The 23190-nt window shown below is 44.0% G+C and overlaps 1 protein-coding gene across 4 annotated transcripts in view; it reads left to right on the plus strand.

Annotated features, from left to right (window-relative positions):
• LOC138815881 (N-acetylgalactosamine kinase) overlaps positions 1-23190 on the plus strand; it is a 95196-nt gene that overhangs the window by 45836 nt on the left and 26170 nt on the right. For 3 of the 4 annotated variants that reach the window (XM_070005263.1, XM_070005261.1, XM_070005262.1), the window contains exons 6-8: positions 11714-11812; positions 13186-13338; positions 22862-23072. In XM_070005263.1, coding sequence (XP_069861364.1) covers positions 11714-11812; positions 13186-13338; positions 22862-23072 — 463 coding nt within the window. The remainder of the gene's footprint in view (positions 1-11713; positions 11813-13185; positions 13339-22861; positions 23073-23190) is intronic. The other variant, XM_070005264.1, reaches the window with a different exon arrangement.

Below are 23190 nucleotides of genomic sequence, written 5' to 3' on the forward strand. Positions count from 1 at the left end.
CCACTAGATGGCGAAACTGGGTTAACCAAACCCTTTAACTAACCACACATATTTTTATTTCTGGGCAGAGTGCTCTTAGTTTTAATTAAAGTAAAAGAATCAGTTAAAAAGGAGAATAAAAAGAAAGAACAACCACCACCAAAAAGGATGTGAGGACTAATAGTGAAATCCAGCTTTCCCATGGCTGTACAGACAGACAAAAAAAAAGTCCGGCACTATAAATCATTGTGAAGCATTTCAAAGTTGCATTGCATATTTCCTGTCATTAAATTTAAGTACATTTGTGAATACAATATAGATAATTAAATAAAGCTTGTTAACATATGCATCACCTCAAATAGGGAAAATTCAAATGATTAGAAAAGTTTTTTTTTTCCTCTTTCAAACTTATAGTCCTCAAGTTAATAAAATTTAAATTCAATAAATACTTTTCCACATGAATGTAATGCTGAAACGTGGCCACTCTCAGGTCTAATGGCATTTAGCAGACATTCATTCAGTAAAATGTTTTGCAATAGTAATTTTTAAAACTTAAGGACATTTATCTAATTTGCAAAGTCCCACATCCCTTGAAAAGGTTGTGTTTGTAATTTATTAATTTTGAGAAATCTAAGAAAGTGTCATTTACTAAATTTCCCTATTTCTCCAAATTTAATTTTTAGGCTTGGTTTTTATAGACATGTTTTTTGTTTTCTCTTCTGAGTACTTTTCTATTAACTTTTTAATAGCTCACTCTCTTAAAAGCACATTGAGCAATTTATAAGTCTTGATACTTTTTTCAGAATTGGGAAGCATTTGAGCTAGTACATTGTGACTTTTTTTTTCTCCAACTCAATTATTCTAATTCCTTTGATGATTGAACATAAGAGATGAGGATCAAATTCTAGGTGATAACACTAAGGAGACTAGAAAGATAATATAATTTAGTGAGTCCAATGCCTATATCATTCGCTTCTGCCTTGTGAGTAATAGGGGTATATAAAAGTAATTTGCTAATATTTTAGCTAGATAACCCCAAAATGATTGACCAAGGGGAAGAATGATTTTTTTTTCTTTTACAAATTAAGTTGTCTTTGGCTATTAAAAGTACAAGGGATTTCAGAAGTACAGTCATGATACCGGGCGCCGGTGGCTCACGCTTATAATCGTAGCTACTCAGGAGGCTGAGATCTGAGGATGAGGGTTCAAAGCCAGTCCGGGCAGGAAAGTCCAATAAACCACCAGAAAACTGGAAATGGCACTGTGGCTCAAGTGGTAGAGCACTTGTCTTGAGGTGAGGGACAGCGCCCAGGCCCATGACCAACCAAAAAAAGAAGCACAGATATGTGCTTTAGGTTTGATAAAGGAAGAATTGGGGAAGGAGAAGATAGGTGCTCATAGTTTAACAGTCCAAGACAGAGATGTTTCTGTAGTCAAAGGTGTCCAATTGATCGTCATCTCAGGATGGTTGGACAGGACCTCCTCTTGGTTAGGAAATCATTGTTGCTTGGATCATGGCTTCCACTCTGGTTACAAGATGTTTATCCAAGCCGGGCGCCGGTGGCTCACGCCTGTAATCCTAGCTATTCAGGAGGTTGAGATCTGAGGATCACGGTTCAAAGCCAGCCCGGGCAGGAAAGTCCGTGAGACTCTTATCTCCAATAAACCACTAGAAAACCGGAAGTGGCGCTGTGGCTCAAGTGGTAGAGCGCTTGCCTTGAGCTGAAGAGCTGAGGTACAGCGCCCAGGAACAGAGTTCAAGCCCATGACCGACAAAAAAAAAAAAAAAGATGTTTATCTATCAGTCTAGGCCATCCTAGAATCCAGAGTGGCTCCAAAGAGAGTGTGGAAGAGACTGGTTCCAAGCAGACAGATTTCTAATGGAGGCACAAATGGCAGGCTTCTTCCCTGCTTTTAGTTACCTTGTGGACATTTGCAGTACTTTTTAGCAAAAACAGTTTCCAAGTACCCATTAACCTCTTACTATGTATCTTGTTCATTTTCTTCAATAGTAACTCTTTAAAGAATAAACCCTTAGACCAGGAAGATAACGTTTTCTGGATTCATGAATGGCAAAGTTAACATTTTCACTTCAGATGTGTGGACTGTGCAGTCTATTGAGTTGCAGATGGACATGTTAAAGTAGTTTTTCCTGTGCAAGCTTTACCCTGTAATTAAACTCTTTCCCATGGACCCTCAGGACTTCTTGGAGCAATAGTGGAAGCAGGAATTGGGATCCCATTTCATTTCACTTCGACTTCCAGAAACTCAGGATGTGTCGTTAACACCCATGTGGCCTGCTTCGCATCAGCAACAGTCTGGTCTCCCAACAAACACCAGGAGGCTGGCTGGCTGGCTCTGGTATCACTTTCAAATGATGGATTAATGCGTGCCACCCAGGTTACTCTTTGACCAGTAGACTGGTTTAATTCTTTTAAGCGTGCAAATAAAATACAATTGTTTCAAAGATCTTCGGTAATACCCCACAGAAGAGGACATTCTGGGATGTTAACAGTTGTTAATTTCCACTGTGTTTATTTAAATCAAGAGGAAGCAGGGCCTGTGGAACTTTATGTGTGGTCATCAAAGCCTGTAATCTCCTACAATTTAGGTAGGTTACAGGGAAGGTAAAGTTGGCCATGATTCCTGTGGCTATGAGGCTCCCAGAGAATATCTGATTAAAGTTTCCTCCTCAGATAGAATTGTGATTCTGCTTTGTAAAGCATGTAAACATTCAGTTAGGACTCTACATTCCTTTTCACCTTTATAGTTGAGCTTGCATTTAAAATAAAATTGTCAGATTTTATAAATATTTTAGTTCTTTAAATAAGGTGGTAATAATTAAATTTGATGATAAAGCACACTATTTGCAAAAGAAAATGAGATGGTAAAACAAAAAAGTATCAGAAAAATTTAAAAGATGTAACTTTTCCTTAAGACTAAATCGTTTCCCTTAGGAACATGCATTTATGTTCTAATGTAGAGTGCTGTTATATTTAGATGTTTTTGTGGATTTGCTTCAGCTTTGGGGATAAAATTGTTACTTGCTGACATTAATGTAAAATCTTATGATTATCCATCTGTGGCAAAACACATTATAAACACAGTTAAGTGGATTGTTAATGTAGCAGCTAAGTCCTCCACCTTCTTTTTTGTTTTATTTTTGAGACAAGGTCTCACAGAGTAGCTTGGACTCTGGGTCTGGGCACTGTCCTTGAGCTCTTCTTAGTCAAGGCTAGCGCTCTACCACTTGGAGCCACAACTCCACTTCTGGTTTTCTGGTGGTTAATTGTAGATGAGTCTCATGGACGCCCCTGCCCCAGCTGGCTTTGAACTGCAATCCTCAGATCTCAGCTACGAGCACCTGGTGACAGTGACATTTTTTCTTTTTTTCTTTTTAATCGAGATTAGGTGGTTACATAAATTTCACATTACCTAGTTAAAGTCACAACCACATTTTAACCTTCACAAGGCAAATTGGACAATGACAATTTTTAAGGAGGTTTTTTACTTTGTCAGATTTCCTCAATTTTAGCTTATCAAATGGTTGCCTTATTATTGGATGGAGCCTAACACTTCTTCCCCCAATACCCACTGAAGGAAAATTGTATTGATGACCCCTTCCTGGTGAGTCATGGCTTCTGTTTCCCCAATAGTACTGGTTTTGTTCTGATTTTTTTTAATATACATTGAGATACATATAGACCCACTGCTTATATACTTTGTTACTCAGTTATGAAAGATTTATTAAACACCCATTATATTTAGCTATTCCATTATGAGTCTTACTAGATACAATCCTTAGTGCATGTTTGTTGAATTAACGAAAATACTGATGACTTAAAATGACAAATTCACAGCTTTTTAAAGGAGTTAAAACTCCTTATTGTTGTTCTAAGTATTTTTATGTTTTCCTCCACTGCTTTGTCTGGGAAACAAACTGTACTAAGCTTGGAATAAACTGAGATGTCTAACATAAAAATAACCAAAGCCAATGTAATTTTAAACCGTCACTGTGTATATAGGGTCACATTATTTCACTTGCAGTCGCTCAGCGTTTGTATATATCACATTTCAGTGTAATGACATGGGCAGGCTCCAAAGAAAATGCCAGGCAACACAAATTTGGTTTGCCTAACAAATATTTACATGTCTGCGTACCTCTAATTATTGTAATTTTTAAGGGGTTTCTACTTCCCAGGCTTAGTTTGTTAAAAAGCTTTCTGTTAGATGAAAAGCAGTCAATGGTAGTATATGTGAGTAGATGAGTACATATTTATCCTGCCAGCCGGCCGGGATGAGTGTGTAGGGGGGAGGTCAGCCCAAGCTTCTACAGGGAACAGGTGGACTGGAGTGTCCGGCTGAGGACAGGGCCACCTGTCATTTGCATGCTTTCTTGTGTGCATTAACCTTTGTTTTCTCTTTCCAGGTGGGTGGTGTTGATAGAAGTCGGGACTGTCATTTGATCATTTTGGTTTCTATAGCTGTGTAGTTCGTGCCTTATGGGAAAGAAAGATAAACAGTGCTGGCCTCTTCATCAGGAGGCAGAGGGAGGCTTGTGTTGGTCACCGACCATGTGTTTGCTCACTCAGTACCATCCAAGTCACCTGGCATGCTTTGCCTTTGCGGGATGGCTGACCGGGACTGTGGGTTAAGTCCGGAGTTGAAAAATGGTTTAATGGATTTTTCCCTATCCTGGATTCATGCTCCCTGCCCTAGAGGATCTCAGTTTAACCCCTTAACTTCCCCGTAGTGCTTTCCATTGTGCATTGCAGATGTCTTCCTCCAGACTGCTGCAAGGTTTTCAAGCATCCACACCACCCCTTTTAAAATCCTTGTCTCAGCAGAGACTGAAGTCTTAACTGATTTGGATCATGCAGTGTAATGATACCTAACTGTATTAAGTTAATACAGTAATAATGTAAATAATTATTTTGGCTTTTTTGTAATATTGCTACTTGAAAGGCTGTTGTTCTGATAATTTATTTCATTTATCCCCATTTATTGAGGAGTGCTATTCCAGAAGGGCTGATTCAACCTCTGGTGAGTTCCTGTCCTCTCCCGCAGCTATAGTCCATTCTAGTTATTCAAGGACCGTTCCACTCCGGTCGTTGAAAGTGTTAACCTCAGTTTAAGCATTTATGCAGGTCCTTGTATCTCCTCGCTGTTAACAGGCTCTGCCGGTCATTGTATTCTGATATGGAAGTGTGTCTCCTAAACACAATATGGGAATCAACAGAGCTATCACAGCAGCCCCATTCCTCTTGGACTCTACTCTAGAATATTCTGGATTTCACTCCCTGCCTCTTAAATTTTCAGATGGAGCTATGACACAGGGAGGTGGTAATGGGGTGCAGGAGGCGAAGACATGGGATGCCTTCCCGGGTCATGTAAATGGCTACCAAATGGGAGGGGCAGTGGCTACCAAGACCTCTCTTTTATCCCTAATTTATTTCCGTTAAAGGTTGGTGCATATTTCTGCCTTCTAATTTCATACCAGTGGAGGAAGAAGATAAGCCTTGTATATCTGTCACAAAATAGTAGAATGATATTCTTTTTTTGCTTGTTGAGCCAGAAGTTTAAAATCAATTAAGTAGTCCTGATTGACAGTCATTTCCAATGGATGCCTTTGTCTTAGGCAAATGCATAGGCTGAGTTATGTATTTGGTTGATTCAGATGATGGTTCAGGGAAATTATTTTTCTTTTTGATTTGTCTCTATATCTGTATTTAGTCTGTGTTATCAGAGTTACTAGGTGCTAATTCTAAGTTGTTATTATGCTTGTTACTATGTTGGAAAGGGAAATAATAATCACTGAGTGCCCTCTCTTTACCTTCTCCTGAAGGGTTTATATTGGTTTATAGTCAAAAGTTCTAGACTTTGGTTTCAAGCCAGACAAGACTACATTGCTGAAAACATAATATGAAGACCTCTCACCCCCGGCCATGGAGCACGTGGGGCCCCTGGAAAAGGGATGTGCGGTTCTAAGATAACATTTGCCAAGCCACAGATTGTAGACCTGCAACCCATGCCTTATTATCATCATTATTTAGCCTTTGGGGAAGATCAGAACCAAAATAACCATCTGCCAGACCAGGAAGCAGCACCAGCCTTCACCACAGGCATCGGAGACCTCTGGCATTTCAGTAGCAGTGACGGGGGTCATCTGCTTGTGCCAGTCCATCAGGCTCAGCAGGCCGCCTTCCTGCACCTTCCCACAGGAATGTGTTTCTTCAGCAGCTCTCTCACACATCTTCCCAGTAACGGTTACATTGGTATATATTTACTACTGCTTCCCACTTTTTTTCCTTTTTTAAAAGGAATTTAAACAATGAAAGGGATGTAACGAATTGTATTTGTCTGCCTTAGTAAGAGATAAGGACAGAAAACTCAAAATTTGGAGCTTGTGATCCATTCCCCACATTCTTCTCTTAAGGGTAAAATGTAATATTATGCTTAAAAGCATGAGCCAAGTCTCTTGAATTCTGGATCCAAGTCCTGGATCTGCCACTTACTATGTACACCAACTCAGAGACGGACTCTGCCCCCGGGGCATTTCCAGTGTCCGAAGTGCTGCCCTCTGAGTTCCTTCCACGGTGCACTCTGCAGTGGAACAATCTCCTTCTGTCCTGGTGAGACACCATCTCTCCAACTGTTTGATGGTTGGGGATTTTAGCAGGTTTTCAAGTGTCCTTTTCCAGAGCCTTGCTCCTCTAGTTTCTGTTGGTTTTAGTATCTGAGCTCCAATTTTTTTTTTCCTCTATAATCTAAGTCGTTGTACAAAGAAGTTCCCATTCTACAAAATAGTATCTGAATACAAGGTGTCTGACAACATTGTCACCCATCGCTGAGTTCCATTTTTAAAAAATTTCTTTCTCTTGTAGTACTGACTGAAACCTGTCAGTCTTAATCATCAGGGTTATGAGTTGTATCTGCTATGCTCATTGTGGAAACCGATTCTCAGTATCCTCAGACAATTGTTCTTGGAGTAAAAGAGTGCAAAAAAGTTACTGATTCCTTTGAGGTTTCTCTCTCTCCTTTTTTTTTTTAAATTTTAACAGATTTTTGTTTGTTTGCTTGTTTTTGGTCAGTTGTGGGGCTTGAACTCTGGGCCTGAGCGCTGTCCCTGAACTCTTCAGCTCAAGGCGAGTGCTCTGCCACTTGAGCCACAGCACCATTTGAGGTTTATCTCTTTATGCTAGAGATGTGAAGCAAAAATAATGCTCTCCTCCTTTTATATTAAAATTATAGCAGGCTCATGATTACTACTGTTTTTATTTTCCATGGCACAGTCTAGAGTGTCTCCAAAGGAGCGTGTAGTGTAGTAGCAAAACACCGGAAGACAGTGTTGCTATTATAACCTCTTTGAGATCAGCCACTGGGTGGTTCACCTGTCCATAGGACACCCATTAAACAATGGTTGAGTGAATGAATGGGACTGTTGATTTCCTTCTTTGTCCTGACTTGAACTTAGTGTAGCTCATCAATGGCAATTTGAGTCTGTCTTGATTCAGGTATGTTCAGAATAGTTAAGCTTCTCATAGGCAAAAGATGTAACATTTCTTTTTGTATAATTCACCTTTTAACAATCTGATTGGTTAAAAACAATCTCATTACTAACACGGCTAAACGAAGTTAGATCTCACTGTATTAATATCGCCTCTTTTCTTGTTCTTATTGTTCGTATAAATATCTAGGCTTAGTTAGGCAGCACATCCGTGAATCGTTAGAGCTTCTAAGTGACTGTTAAGTCTAACCCTGTTCCCCTGAGTCTCACTGGCCAGTGAATGGGCAAGCTGATTAATTTGTGGAGCTCACATGACTTTTGGTCCCTGGGCCGTTCCAAGAGAACCACTGAAAGGCAAAGTAGCCTTATTAAGTACTTCCAGTAACTCTATAAAGATGGTCTATGAATAATGTCAAAGTTCTAATTGTTTAGAGGGCAGAAGTCAGAATAGATACTTAATTGTGGGCCACAAATATTAGCAAAGTTTCTCTGGCAAATTGTCTTCCCTAATGATGCTCAGAAGGAAGGGATGGAGAGCTGCGGTGGCCGCAGTGCTCTGGTTAACAGCAGAAGCCAATGGACTGGAAGGAAGGGCAGTGAACCCCCCGCCCCCCCAGCTTTGTTAGAGCTTTGCTGATCTTGCTCCACAGTTTTCAGGTTTTGTTGTGTTTGTGGGGTGCAAAGAACTAGGAAAGGCTCAGGCCTCCTCAGCCATCATGTAGAAAGATGACGTGGTCCTAACTGGACGCCTGCATTCCTATTGGGTTTTCTGTGGTTAGCTTCCAGCATTCTTCTTTTCTGTACACTTGTGTTAATGTGTTTTTGACAGCTGCTGCTTATTCCTGTGAAGTCAGTTGAGACTTTATAGAATGTAAGTAGCTATGGAGCACTGATGTAGTGCCTTTGCAAGTCTCTCAGATTATCATTCTTGGAGGATGTTTTCATGATTCTATATCCAGTGTCACAAAGGGCAGAGAAGGCGCGGGCACTCACGTATCTCCCCTCCCCTCCAGCACTCAGCATGACAGACGTTCGTTCTCTATCTCCATTTGCATCCTGGTGCAACTGAGTCCCTCCACGAATGACTGAGTTCAGGTCATGCCGTCGCTGTGTTGGGCTATGATTTTGTACTACTGTCTAATTATGTAGTTGTTTCCTTAAATAGAACTTGGGCCTTGAGGGCTTGTTTGGAGGTTCTAGCAGGGAAGTGCAGCTACTCATATACCCTTGACCGAAGACTGGGCCTCTTCAACTGAGGCGCAGCTTTGGAAGGGAACGGTAAGGGAGGAAGGGGAGACCGCTTAGCCAGCCAGATCGATCAGCCAAATCAAATCCGGTGATCAGGGGGTGACAAGACGTCACAGCCAGATCGCCCTCACATCTTTTTAACTTTGTTTCACAATTTTCTGCTTTTCCCTAACCTTTGGGACCTGCCCTTTTTGCTGTTGGCAGCAGAGGGAAGGACTAGGCTCACTGGGGAGCCAGCTGCTGAGCCTGCAGTTGAGGTTTTCACTATAGGCGTATTTTGTTTAGTGGTAGGGACTTCTCTCCCCAGTCAGTCTGGGATACTTCAAACAAGGCATACAATTTGCTGTTTTCCTCAGACTTTATTACTGCAGATTGTGATTTGGCCTTTGTGGGGGTATCCAGAATCTTTACAATTGTCTTTCCCTGAACACCTGAAAAAATCAAAGTTCTATATTCCACTTCACACTGAAGATTCTTGCACAGATTTACTCATTGGTAAAATTAACAAACTCAGACAATGTATAGGGCTTCAGAGCACTGCGAGTTGCTCTTACTGGAGGGGTTTTTATTTAATTCTTAGGATTATCACAATAACCCTGCAGCTAGATGGTAGTCATGGTTCTCCATATTACATAGTATGGCAATTAAGAGAATTTTAACTGTGGCTGTAGTAATCATTGGCCTAATCTCAGCCAATAAATCTAGGAAGTTCCCTCATTTGTAAAATGCAGGGACATCTATTTTATGAGAGAGAGAAAAAGAGAGAGAGAGAGAGCACGGGAGAATGTGTGTGTGCGCGCCTGCGTGCACCAGCGCCTCATGCTTGTCTTGCCTTTTGCACTTAAGTCTGGTACTCAGCACTTGAGCCACACCTCCGTTTCCGGATTTTTGCTGGTTAATTGGAGCTAACTCTTGGATCTGCCTGCCTGGGCCACCTTCCCAACGAGATTCTCAGATCCTAGCCTTCTGAGTAGCTAGGTTTCTAGCATGAGCCACTGCACTTGGCTTTTTTATCCGTTAACTTCTTTATTTACATTTTATTTATTTTCTCCATTTGGAGCTGTTGGGTATTGTCCATCCTGTTCTCTGATTAACCTGTTAGAAAGTGTCACAAGTGGTGGCAACCAATTAACCGGGGTGTCCGCTGTCCTGCAGGTGGGGTCTCCTCGATACAAAGATATTTCTCTAGATAGTTTTGAGAAATTAGTATCTTGTGTTCATCACATATACAACTGTCACACGTCAAGAGATTTCAAAAATAAGAGGCATAGACTTCATACTGTAGTTTCTTTGCTGTTTAAACACTGGCGAATCTGGTCTTTTCACGTCACTCGGAAGTAAAGAAGTGGGTTGTCTTTTCTACTTCTGGGGAAAGTAATCGAGGCTCAGGATGCAGGGAACACAGGCTTCAGGCGAGGGGTAGACGGATGCAGTTAATGTGCGTCTCAGCCCTGTGGTCTCCTCTGTGTAAGGGGAGAGGTAGTATTGTTGGAGGCGTGAAGGAGAGTCACGGCGTACTCGGCACATGCGTGGCCCTTGGTAAAAGCACTTGTCACCTTCTGTTGAGGAGGAGGTAATGTGGCATCCTGTCCCCAGGTGACGGCAGGATGGGCACTCAGACCTCCTCATGAATCACCACGGGCTGCATACAGTGCTGTATATGTATGTGCTGTTCCTCTGCACTGTAAGGCAGAGTGTTTTGACCTTTTGGTTGCCAATTTATTTTTAACATGCCTATTATGGATAGGTATGTGGCTCGGTGTGTCAGCATGCCATGTGCAATGCCTCTGATGTCAACATCACAAGTTTACCTCATGTCACAGGCAACGTTAATGTTAGTGGATGCACATGACCAGTAAGAAACTTGACACTTTGCAAACTCCGTCTGGTGGTGTTTGGGCCACTATCCTCAAAATGAAAGCAGCAGGTGTTTAGTGAGAATTTACCGCGTGCTTGGCATAGTGGGACGCAGGGCACACAGAAGTCCTTAGATCACTCAAGACTCTTGGCGAACCATGCAGACAAGAAGGGACTGCTGTCTATGAATGTTTCAGAATGATTATGCTACAAATATCTTCTAGTCAAACAAAGACAGAGAGTTCTGAATCTAGCCTTAGAAGATTGAGTGGCTGGCTCATTGAATAGCGGTGAGAGTGAAGACATGAAATGATCATGTGTTCATTCATGTGTAGCATTCAAAGAAAGTGGATGTCAGCGTGGGGACAATCAGAAGGTTTCATGGTGGAGGAACGTTTCAGTGACTATACCATAGCAAGCAACCCAGTGACTGAGGACAACAAGTTGGCTATTGAGGGTCAGCAGGAGAGAAGTAATACCAGGCTGTATTAACATGTGTGAGATAGTCTGACAGATCTAACTGGATTTGATTTCTATAGATTCTTGAGCAGTCTTCTGAAATTTTCAGTTTGGATCAGAACTGTGTTATTCCATCGGGCCTCTTTATTGTGGTTGGAAGAAGTGCCCAGTGAAAGGTCCTATCCTTACGTTTAATGGTGATGTCAGGGAGACTGTATCACTTTTCGAGTATAGAAGCTGTGATCCTAGTGTGGCTTTAGGAAGGCTGCATAAGGAATAGTCCAGTGGCAGAAGACAAAAGGAGCTGCAGCAGCGATGAATGAGTGCCGACCTGAGATTTTCAGCGATATGTCTAGACAGGGATGGAGTCTAAAGAGAAAGACTGGGGAAGTTGCTGGTCTCTGGAGTCTCATAGAGAGAGCACAAGCAGTGTCTCCTCCTCTCCTCCTCTCATTCCACACCCACAGCAGAGCTGGCAGCTGATCTCTTTATGTTCTACCAGATTCAATGGCAGTCCAGAGCCTCAGTTAACAGGTTGTCCCAGTGAATTTGAGAGTTGGCCCTGGAGTTCAAACCTACGTGTCATGTCTGGACTAAGCAGTGGGTGAGAAATAGATCATAACTATATTGACAGTTCAAATAAATCAATTTTTGCTTTTCCAGGTGGAACTGGCAGAGATCTGTGCCAAGAGTGAGCGTTACATTGGCACTGAAGGAGGAGGCATGGACCAGTCCATATCATTTCTTGCAGAAGAAGGAACTGTAGGTGGCACAGATTATTTGGAAATACCAACTGAGAGGAAATGACTATGGAGAGGAAGGCCTTGAGATCCCTAGCATGCTAGGTATAGGCAGCGCATTCTGTTAGGCTCCACTGTAGGAGATTGCCCAACTGCTTTGTAACTCAGGGCTACTGCTAGTTAATTTGCTGTTCTACCTTCAGTATTTGGAATCATACCCCAAATCAATTTTTCTCTTGCCTTTGTTGTTCAGGTATTTTGGCTCCCTAGTTATTGGGCCTCCGACGCTACCCCTGCCCAGAATCACTCCATCCTGTGGCCTTTTCATGCTCTCATGTTGGCTTTCAACCCAAGTGTTAGTTCTCCTACCATTTCTCTTCACAGCCCCTCTTTTTGTAATTTACTCTTTGGTATCATTTTTCTGTCAACATTTTTGGGGCTTCAGTGGTAGGAACAAAAATGTTGACCGTGAGCCAGGAATGAATTCCTCAGCTGCATACCACTTCCCCTTGGCTCTCAAGTCCTCCAAATGGGGCAGAAGGTTTGCTTGTTGCCCATAAAAATGCCTATTTCCAGAATAGAAACAGACACTTCTTTAAGATCTTGCCTTAATTTTGCATCAGACTCCTACAGGCTTGGCAGTTGTCCAAGAACACCTACATTCCTTCTTATAAAGAAGATTTGTTGTTGATTCCCCTAAGCCAAAGACACAAGGCATGAGGAAATTTGCCTTAATACTCAGAAAACACTTCGGGTAGTTTGGACGAAGCCTGCCAAACGGACATGGGGGCACCAGCCTTGCCATTTGTGGAGATGAGGTGTAGAGTCTAAACGGCCTTGCAGACAAAGCATTCTTTCCCCATCTGACCCCCCTGCTGCTCCTGCCTCCGCCTTCCCTCTCGCTCCCCAAACTCCAAGGCCCAGCCAGATTTTAAAACTCAAGGCTCTGCTAACATCCTCACATTATTTGTTGCCTCTGAACTCACAGAAGCAATTTCTTCTTGACATTCTTTTCCTCAAGATTTCTGCTCTAGTTTGGCTCATCCTGTAGGATTCAGTTTAGATTTCCCTCTTCAGAGGACACGGCACTCACCAGGACCTGGCCAGGTGCTTCTCCTGTGTGTCTCTGTAACCAAGGCTGGAAACAGCTGCGCTGACACTTGCCTGCCTCTTCCTCTGCACTGCAGGCTCTGAGGGCAGAGGTACCGCTTGTCCGTGTCTGAGTTGTCTGTCCCTCTCCAGCATCCAGTCCAGTCCCTGGGTGTCCATAAATAGTATGTGAATGAATGAAGGCCTTTCGAGGGAAGACTTGTTCAGGAAAATAAATGCACAGGTGCTAAGGTATTTTCTGAATTCAAATAAATGCCATCTCACTTGTCATTTTTCTTCCAATAGGCCAAGCTGATAGAGTTCAATCCTCTGAGGGCAACTGATGTGAAGCTCCCGAGCGGAGCGGCGTTTGTGATTGCCAACAGCTGTGTGCAGATGAACAAAGCCGCCACTTCCCACTTCAACGTCAGGGTGGTGGAATGTCGACTGGCTGCGAAGGTACGAACACGACCAACCAGTGGAACCCCAACTAGGCTCTTTTTCACTTCATGATGGGGTACTAATGTCTTCCCTTCCCAGTGTTCTAGGGGAACATCTTGAGGCAGAGGCATTCTAGCCGAAGGTCACTGGGTGCGGAGCAGTTTGTTTCCAAACAGATAAATCAACACATCTGTCTAGCCGGGAGGGCCTCTGGATTCCACCGTGGAGGAGAAAGGGGCGGGGATGTCTGTGGAGCAGCAGGCCGTGGGCTAGCACTGGGGAGTGACAGCAGCTGGTCTTGTTTCCTCACTGGAATCTTGTCAGCCCCTCCCTCCTGGTTTTTACCCCTGCTGGTCGCCCTACATGTGCTGTTTTCATATAGGTATACCCGGTCATTTCAAAACTAGCGACTTCTCCGTGGCTGGTAGAGATACAAGCCTGGTGGGGACACAAGGGAGTCTTGGGGTCCTCTGTTCCACAGTTCACATGACCCATCCCAGAAGAATTCAGCAAGTGGCTGTGGTACGTACACCCAACAGCAGACAGGGTTCAGCATTTACAGACAGACAGCACGGACAGTTAAAGTAGGAGGATACCAAATAGACAAGGTTAGCATTTAGCCAGGTGCTAAGTAACCTGGTGCTGTGGAAAGGGACACAGAAATGACATGCTATTGGGGGGAATCCAGGACTGGAGGAGACCGGCTGGAAGCCAAGGAAGGAACTCTTCTCTGCCTTCTGCTGTTCTTTCAGTCTTTTCGGTTCAGAACTGGCTCTTCCTTTGCTGTCACCTTTACCAGCCCCACAAGGTCTTTGAGGAGGGGGAGGGAGCAGGGGCAATGGGACCCCAGCTCAGGGCTTTTGAGTGCTGTCCCTTAGCTTTTTCACTCAAGGCTGGTGCTTTACTACTTGAGCCATACCTCCCCTTCTGGCTCTTGGCTGGTTAATTGGAGATAAGGGTTTCATGGACTTTCCTGCCCTGGCTGGCTTTCAACCACAATTTACTCATTAATTTCTAAAGATTATGTAGGAAAACGTTTTTTTAACAGTAAGCTCTTCATAGCATCTGATCAGTGTTTACATTCAAGAAAAGTAGCTGAGTAAACTTTTCAATAGCAAGGGTTCAATGAACTTTTTTCTCCCCTTTAGGACATACTTCCTCTTTCAGGAGATGGAAGAAATTAGTGTCTTATTTGTTTGAGGGGTTACTTTTGTTGACTTTTTATCTTGAGGTTGATGAGTAAGTGTAGTTTTCCTAAGGAGACTTCAAAACATACACAATATTGTTTTCAAGGTTTTATCACGAAATTAAGATATCCTCTACCACAGCCACAGCTGAGCTAAAACCAATTCCATGGGTTCGTGTTGAGAGAGAGAGAGGAAGATAAGAGCCAGGTGCTCATGCCTGTCACCCTAGTTACTCAGAAGGCTGAGATCTGACGATCAGAGTTTGAAGCCAGTCCAGGCAGGAAAGTTCGTGACACTTATCTCCAACACATAAAAAGAGCAAGAGTTAAACTGTGGCTCAAGTGGCAGAGTGCTAGCCTTAAACAAGAAGCTCAGGGACAGTGCCCCAGCCCTGAATTTAAGCCTCAGGACTAGTGTGCACACGCGCGCACATACGCACATATGCACACATGCATACACAACACACACACACACACACACACTCACACACAATGAGGAAGAAGGCCAGGTGCTTGTAGTTCATGCCTACAACCCTAGCTACTCAGGAGGCTGAGACTGTAGTTCAAAGCTAGCCCAGACACTTTGTATTCATATACTGTTTTGTAGAATGGGAACTTCTTTGTACAACTACTTAAAGATAATAAAAAGATTTTTTAAAAAAAGCTAGCCCAGACAATAAAGTCCATGAATACTCTCATCTCCAATGAACTACAGAACAAGCTATAAATAGAGCTGTGGCTCAAGTACTAGAGTGCTAGTCTTTTGTTGTTGTTGTTGTTGTTTTGTCGCTTGTGGGGCTTGAACTCTGGGCCTGTGCACCATCCAACAGCTCTTCAGCTCAAAGCTAGTGCTCTACCGCTTGGGCCACAGCACCACTTCTGGGTTCCCGGTGGTTAATTGGAGATAAAAGAGTCTCATGGACTTTCCTGCCCAAGGCTGGCTTTGAACTGTGATCCTCAGATCTCAGCCTCCTAAGTAGTTAGGATTACAGGCATGAGCCACTGGTACTTGGTTCAGAACTTCCTATTCTTGAGGATGTCTTTGAGTTTAACCGTAAAAAAGTGCATTTGAGGGGTACCTTGGCGTCTGTATGTAGCTTTTTTAGAACACATTCCTTCTAACTGATGTAGATAGAACACATTGTTTTAAAGACTTGTTTTTCTCCACCGGGTATTAGTGGCTCACGCCTGTAATCCTAGCTACTCAAGAGGCTGAGATCTGAGGATTGCTGCTTACAGCCAGCCCAGGCAGGAAAGTCCGTAAGACTCCAGTTTCCAATAAACCACCAGAAAACCCGAAGTGGTGCTGTGACTCAAGTGGTAGAGCGCTAACATTGAGCTGAAGAGCTGAGGAACAGCGTCCAGGCCCAGGGTTCAGGCCCCATGACCGACAAAAAAAAAAAAAAAAAAAGAATAGTTTTTCTCTTTTACAATGTGGAGGGAAGAAAGTGAAAACCGCATCACGGTGTAGGGCATTTCCTAATCATGCTTCTGCAAATCATGAGCATCCAGGGTTCGGTATAAAAGGGAGTTAAAGATAACCTGTTGATACTGGTTGCAGCCAGGAGGTTGGTGTTAGGAAAATAAGCTTTTGCTCAGGAGCATCTGCTGAGATTCTGTTTTGAGATTCCATTTTTGGCAATTTGAATTTAGTTTTCTTGGAAGACACTCTTACTGAATAAGAAAATTAACTCTCAGGTAAAAAGGTAAAGAAGATGATCTCAACCTGGATGGCCTTTTCATTTCCAGACAATAGTAATGGAATATTCATAGGAATAGGAAATAGCCATAGGAAGTAGCCATCCAGGAGAATTCCCCAAGACAAGATGGTAATGAATAACACTTATTTTCCCATACCTTCCCATCCTTCCAAAATCCTCTTTTGAAATTGAGTACCTTTCATATTTAGTTAGTACAGGAAAGTACAGTAAACCAATAAAGATCATTTACGTCGATTTAATGTTGACAGCTCCTTCTTTGCTCAAGTTTCCTTTCTCTTTCTCTCTACATCATCTTCTCAAAACTAGTTGAAGCTGGACGGGGTGACCTATACCTGTAATCATAGCATTTGGGAGGCAAATGCAAGGAAGATCATGAATTTGAGGCCAGCTTGGGCTACATAGAGAATTCTTGTCTGAAAACACACACACACACACACACACACACACACACACACACACACACACACACACACACACACACACACACACACACACACACACACACACACTTAATTGGCTTAGATTCATTAAAAGTCAGTCTTGTAGAGCATTTGAACTAAAGTAAAAACATTTCAAAACAAACTCAATAGAGAGTTATAATTATTACTTGCGTAAGTGATACTTTTAAGTGAGGTGCATGTTTATGTTCTTAAATTAAAAAAGTAGCCAAGGATCTTTAATGGGCACAAAATTCTTCACATTTTACATGTATTTCATGGCGTAAGCTTTTCCAGAAATATTTTATGTCTATAAAAGAGCGTATCCTTTAGTTACACTGAGGAATAAAATATGTGATGCCAATAATAAGTATGATGGGAAGTCAGGAATGGAAGGGGAATTGTACTGCTGCCTCTTGCATATCCTGAGCTCTTTGTGGTAACTTACGTGTGATGCAGTGACAGAGGGAGTTTCATGAGTTCCTTTGACACTCCAAGGGAAACTTACAGCGACTTTTTAGAGAGCCTGTCTGGTTAAGGGGCATCACCCACCCAGTTCCTCAGCTCCTGTCACTTAGTGCTGCATATGGAACTCATTCTTTGTCTGCTGATAGAATGAATGTGCGAAGTTGGCCTAATGTTCTCCGGGCTTTGCCGTTTCCTTGTATTTCAGCAGAGAAAAACCAAATACCCAGGAATGTGGTCAATTTCACTCACTCTGTTGGCTCAGTCAGACACAGTCTGCCAAGAGGAGAGTGGAGATTCTGGAGAACGGGGACTCCAGGCTCACAGCAGAGCGGACAAGGGGATGCATGTCCAGTGGAGCCAGGGTGTGGCAGGGCCTTCCTTCTCAGCCGGACGAAGGACTTCCCAGGCTTGGCTTTGGAAGAGAGGCCAGGGATCTTAGGAATGTCAGTCTGCCAGTAGGAACTTCTGACTTCACTGAAGGGAAGTGGGCGCAGGATTTCAGGAAGGTGGGCTGGAAGGGGAGAGAGATGAGAGAAGTCATAGCAAAGGGTTGAATAAAAGGCCTTTGGTGTTAGATTTCATTTCACTCTTGGCACAAATACTATTCTCCTCCTGCTCTCCCCCCTTGTTGGTGTTGTTGTTGTTTTGGTGATGTCTGAGATCAAACCCAGAGCCGTACACATACAGGGCAAGCCCTTTCCCACTGAGCCATACCCCAGTCCTGCATGTTACTCTTTTGAGAAGTTTTCCAGGGCCCCTTTCCTCCCTGCCCCTTGCCCTATTAGGTTAAATGCTTTAAATAGACGCTCACCCTAGCCTATAATTTTCAGCTCTATCCATTTATTACAGCTGGATTATGGTCTTCACTGTGTGATTTGTATCTAACGTGCCCCCCTCCCCAAGTAGACTGTGATCCCCATGTGGGGAGGGGCCGGTTGTGCCATTCCCAGCTGTCTGCCTGCGGCCTGGTGGGTGGTCAGTCCTCAGAAGCCTTCCCCTGCCTGCAGGCATGAGGAAGGAAAGGACTACAGGCTCACGCTGAAATGATGCGTGCGAATATAGAGATGCCACTGAAAGGTTTGGAGCCAGCAAGGTGGAAAGTGACTGGGAAAGGTAGGTCATGGAACCTCTTCATGGAATCTTACCATACTGGGAATTCCAGCTTGACTCGGATGATAGCCTCCAGATTTGGTTTGAGACAGGATCTGAACCCAAGATCTAAGTTCAGCTTCCTGAAGCAAAGAATATGGCAGCTGAAGATCAGAAGGCCTGTGTTAAGCTGGGGCATTGACTTCAACTAAATAAAAGAGGAAAAGCCAGTCGAGGGAGGAAATGGTAGAAGGAGCCGAAGCTGAGAGGGAAGCGGGGCCCACGCAGTGCAGCCCATGCAGCAGAGAGCTTGAAGTGGGCTTTGAAGAGTGCCTGACACCCCAGACTCGCTGAAAGTTAAGAGGACCAAGGAAAGAGGAGTGGATTTGCAAGTGTCTTTTGAAGCTGTGGAAGAATTTTTGGGAGGCCATAGGGTTGGGATGGTTAGTGAAGGCCTAGATGTGCTGCGTATGGCCGCTGGTTCGCATTGCTGGACAGTGACAGTCACAGAGAAACGATGATTCAAGAATTTGAGAATAGGGAATGTTTTGTGTGTGTGAGGGCATATAAAAAGGAAGCCAAATGGGGAAGAATTTACTAGAGAGGCAAGAGAAGGCTAGGGGAAAGGAAATGGATCCTCCTAGAATGCCAGACAAGGTGATTCATGTTTTATTTTTATCTTACTCAGTCTCATGATAGCTGTGAGGTAACCACTCGATGCCTCTTTCCACAAACCAGAGAATTTCAGGCCAAAATGCGGGGTATTTTGTTTCAATGACTGGAGAGTCCAGGTGTGTCTCAGCCTCTGCTCTTTCCCTGATACCCTTAAAGGTTAGCCATGATTTGCTGGAGATTCAGAGAGGATTATGATAGGTCCATTTTGTGCAACCAGGTTGATTCTTGAGCATACAAGCTAATAGGGAGACTATGACAATGGGTCGATAGGATTTAGCCATCATGGCAAATGTATCCATGGTAGTTTTGAATGCTATGCATTCCAGGGGTGAGGAGAGAGAAAAATGGTGTCCACAATTAAACTAAAGGCGCCTATGATCCTATTATGTCAAACTGTGTATGTAGGTAATACGTAAAGAAATGTATGGTAGCTAGCTTCCAAATGGCAGGTGGGGGGCTGGGGGTTTAGCCCAGCAGAAGGGTGCCCGCCCGGCACACGCAAGGCCCTGGGTTTGGTCCTCAGCCCTGGGGGAAAAAAAAACTACAAAAGACAAAAGACCGAAATGGCAGGTGGTTGGTTAGCTTATTGAGGTGGTTAGAGATTATTTTGTTTTGTTTTGTTTCGTTTTTTTGTATTGTGAACGGCCAGAAAACTTTACAACAAACACACATGAGCCATACAATCAGACACGATTGCTTTTCGTTGTGTGGGAAAGAGCCTCGCGAATGAATTGCTGCGTTCAGAATTTTTTTTTCCCCCCTCCACTGACCTGGTAAGGAGACTTGGATAATTTTCCACGGGCAGGTTAACAGTGCTGAGTGCAGCGAGCAGTCAGAGGTGGACCCTTTCAGGCTGGCTGCTAGTAGGCCTCATGTCTGTGCGCCGTCCCTACCAGAATCCCTGGCCAGTCTCAGAACAAGAGCCGATTCTGGCTGTAGGAGAGGGCTTATTGTTTTAGTTAGTATCTGGGACAACCCAGCAGTGCCAGGGGGGTTAGTGCCTTTGACAGCCGTGACTAGCAGGGATGAGGGATGATGACACAGCTCTCTTGCCCTTGAGTACAACACATCTGAGGTCTATCCACAAGTCCCAAAAGGCCCAGCAGCCCCCCACTCTCCCCCCTCCCGCCTGTCATTGCTGCCCCTCCTATTGGCTTCTCTCTCGGCCTCTCTACTTCCCTACCGCTGCCTCTCAGGATCACCTTCCCCTCCCAGTCTTTGCCCTTACATTCTTGGCATCTCGGGCCTGCTTCTAAGACAGGGTTCTGCCACTGCTCATCACAGCTTCTTTCCACGGCGGTGGACAAAGCACTTGTTCCTCTCATGCCCACAGTGCTCAGGAACCTCCCAGAAGGGGTCTGTGATAGGAAGACTTAGTGCTGGCCCGTAGTGAAAGGGAAGGGTCAACGTTGACAAGGAGCTGCTGCCCCGTATTTCCCCACCCTGCGGCCCAGCCGGGGACCTGTGAGGAAATGACCCATGGCTCGTGATGCAGTGACTCAGAGTCCTGCCTTTCAAATGCCAAGCTCGCCAGTCACCAGGGCCACGAGTGACAGACTCCTTCATCACGTGCTGTCTTTGAACAACATCAAACCTCACCCACCCTCTGGGCTCATCTGCCTGTCATCTTTCTGTGTCCTGAGCCAAATTTGGAAGAGCTTAAGTGGCTTTCCTATTTCACTCCCTCCGCGCGGTCCCCCAGCTCCTGGCTGGGCAGCGGCTGCCGGGGCATGTGTTGGCTTTCCCCCTCGGCTGAACCATGCCCACTGTGGCAGTGTCGACCCCCTCACCGAGGGCTAAGTGGACCCTGGGCTGAACGGGCATAAAGCTGGAACACATGTGAACTTCTGTATGATAGGACCTCTGTCTACAGGGAAAGCCAGACCCAGATGGAGGCTCCCTTTGAAAACTGATCCTTGTGGGCTGCGGGTGTCCCTTGCAGACTTCCTCCTCAAATCCCTGGCTCAGGGTATTTTTTGGATCATGTGCCCGAGGCCAGTGTGATGAGTCCAAGTGTGGACAGGGGTGAGAAGTGGTTGACCAAAAAGTTCTAAGTATGTGTCCGCTTTGATCCTAGGGAGAGGTGTTCTCTGATGTTTTGCCTTTTCCTTTTCTTGGCTCCTTGTCCCTCAAGGAATTCATCTGTCAAACGTGTTTTTCCATCTTGATTTTACATGATTTTTAGACATGGCATTTATCTGTGCAGGCAGGTGTGCATCTGGGCACCAGTACTGGGGTTTGAACTCAGAGCCTGGGCCCTCTCTTTGACTTTTTTACTGAAGGCTACTGCTCTACCTCTGGAGCCACAGCGCCACTTCTGACTTTTTGGTGGTTGAGAGAAGAGTCTCATGAACTTTCCTGTCTAGCTGGCTTGAAACCAGTATCTTCAGATCTCCGCCTTCTGAGTAACTAGGATTACAGATACGAGCAACCAGCGCCTAACTCTCTTTTAAATAGAGTATAATAATTACCACAGAGGATTGTTAATAATTGTGAAAATAAAAGGCACAGTTTGAACCATGTAGCTCTATTGTTAAGTTGTTGCTTTGTTGTTTATCTCACTTAGATTCTAAATTTGTTTTGCCAGGGAGTATTGCTATAGGAGATCACTTGTATCAGCCCTGTCCATATAAACTAATTATATTCTGTGTTTATTCCTTCACATTGTATATATCTTAGTTGTCTCTATTTATGAAATACAGGATACGAATGAATGAATGGGTTATCTGTACATGCAACACTAATAAATGAAGCAGACAAGGCCAGGAGAAAGGTCTTAGTTCATATCTTTCCTTTAAAAGAGGTACCATGTCCTATGAAATAACTGAACAGAGAAACATAATCTTGTTGTCTGTTTTCCCAGCTGTGCCTTAAAAACAATTGCTTTCCAATATATGAGCCAGGGCTTTTTATTAAAAAAAGGTAATTATTAACATTCTTTAGAAATGAGTGACCCTTGCCAGACTGCAATTGTCTTTTGGTAAGTCCTGCTTCCTGTCAAAAAGAGAAAATTAAATCATCAACAGAATAGGCAAATGAATCAGATGCACACTTCCTGAAAGCCTAATTTACTCCTTTCTTGACAGCTTCTTTTTGCACCTGCTTCCTCACATCCAGGCAGTGAGTTGTTTAGACCTCAGTTGGGAAAGAACACCACTGTTTTGTTGTCACCTGCCTGGAAGGGATGGATGTTAGTGGTTGGGGAAGAACGAGAGGAATCTACTCTGGACTAGGGCTCCCACGAGTAGGTAGGCCTGGTCAGATGGTGGGGCTGCCTGTGGATACAATTGGAAGCCATGCTCCGTCCTTGACAGTGGAGAAACAGACAGCTCTACCACTCCAGTGACCTAGCAAAGTGATTTTTCATAAGGTCACCAATGAGGTTTTCATTTAAAATCTGGGACTTGACTCCAACCGCCCAGATACTTAAACTCATTAGCCATTTTCAAAGAGGCGTGTAGTAAACAGGAAGTGCTCTAATGAAATCAGGCCAACTGTCCATCTCAGGACCAAGTCAGATGAGATTGGCACAGTGTTCTCTGGACTTGGCTCAGAGGGATACTATGGATGAATTACATGGGGATTAGAAAATGATAGTTAAAAAAAATCAACGTAGATTAGGGGTGTGTGTGTGTGTGTGTGTGTGTGTGTGTGTGTGTGTGTGTGTGTGTGTGTGTGTGTGTGTGTGTGTGTGTGTGTGTGTGTGTGTGTTAAAAAAAATCAACGTAGATTAGGTGTGTGTGTGTGTGTGTGTGTGTGTGTGTGTTAGTACAGGTATTTAGCCAGCCTGCAAGTGTCACGTAGGCATGTTTAATTCTAAACATCTGAATCCAGCATGCACTTCCAAGCCATGGTGGGCAATTTGGATAGGTTGACTGGAAAAAAATCTGAACAGCTGGCTAGTTAACACAGTGCAATCAGATTAAAAGAGAAAAACTGACCATTGTCTCGGTGTGAACTTGCAGCTCCTGGCGAAGCACAAGGGCTTACAATGGGACGAGGTCATGAGGCTGGAAGAAGTGCAGGCCAAGCTGGGGGTTAGTCTGGAAGCAATGCTGTTGCTCACCAAGGACGCCCTTCACCCTGAACCCTATAGCCGCGAGGAGATCTGCATGTGTCTGGGAATCAGCCTGGAGGACCTCCGAACCCAGATCCTAACTCCAAACACCCAAGATGGTGAGTCTGCTGGAGGAAGGCCAGCACAAGGCCTCCTCTCCCCGCCACCCCCAGCGTTTCCAAACCCTGTGGACTTTAAAGGAGATGTTAGGGAAGTCAGAACATGTGTGCTTTGGCA

Source organism: Dipodomys merriami, unplaced genomic scaffold (assembly GCF_024711535.1).
Source record: "Dipodomys merriami isolate MVZ:Mamm:240054 unplaced genomic scaffold, mDipMer1.0.p SCAF_679, whole genome shotgun sequence".
NCBI lineage: Eukaryota > Metazoa > Chordata > Mammalia > Rodentia > Heteromyidae > Dipodomys > Dipodomys merriami.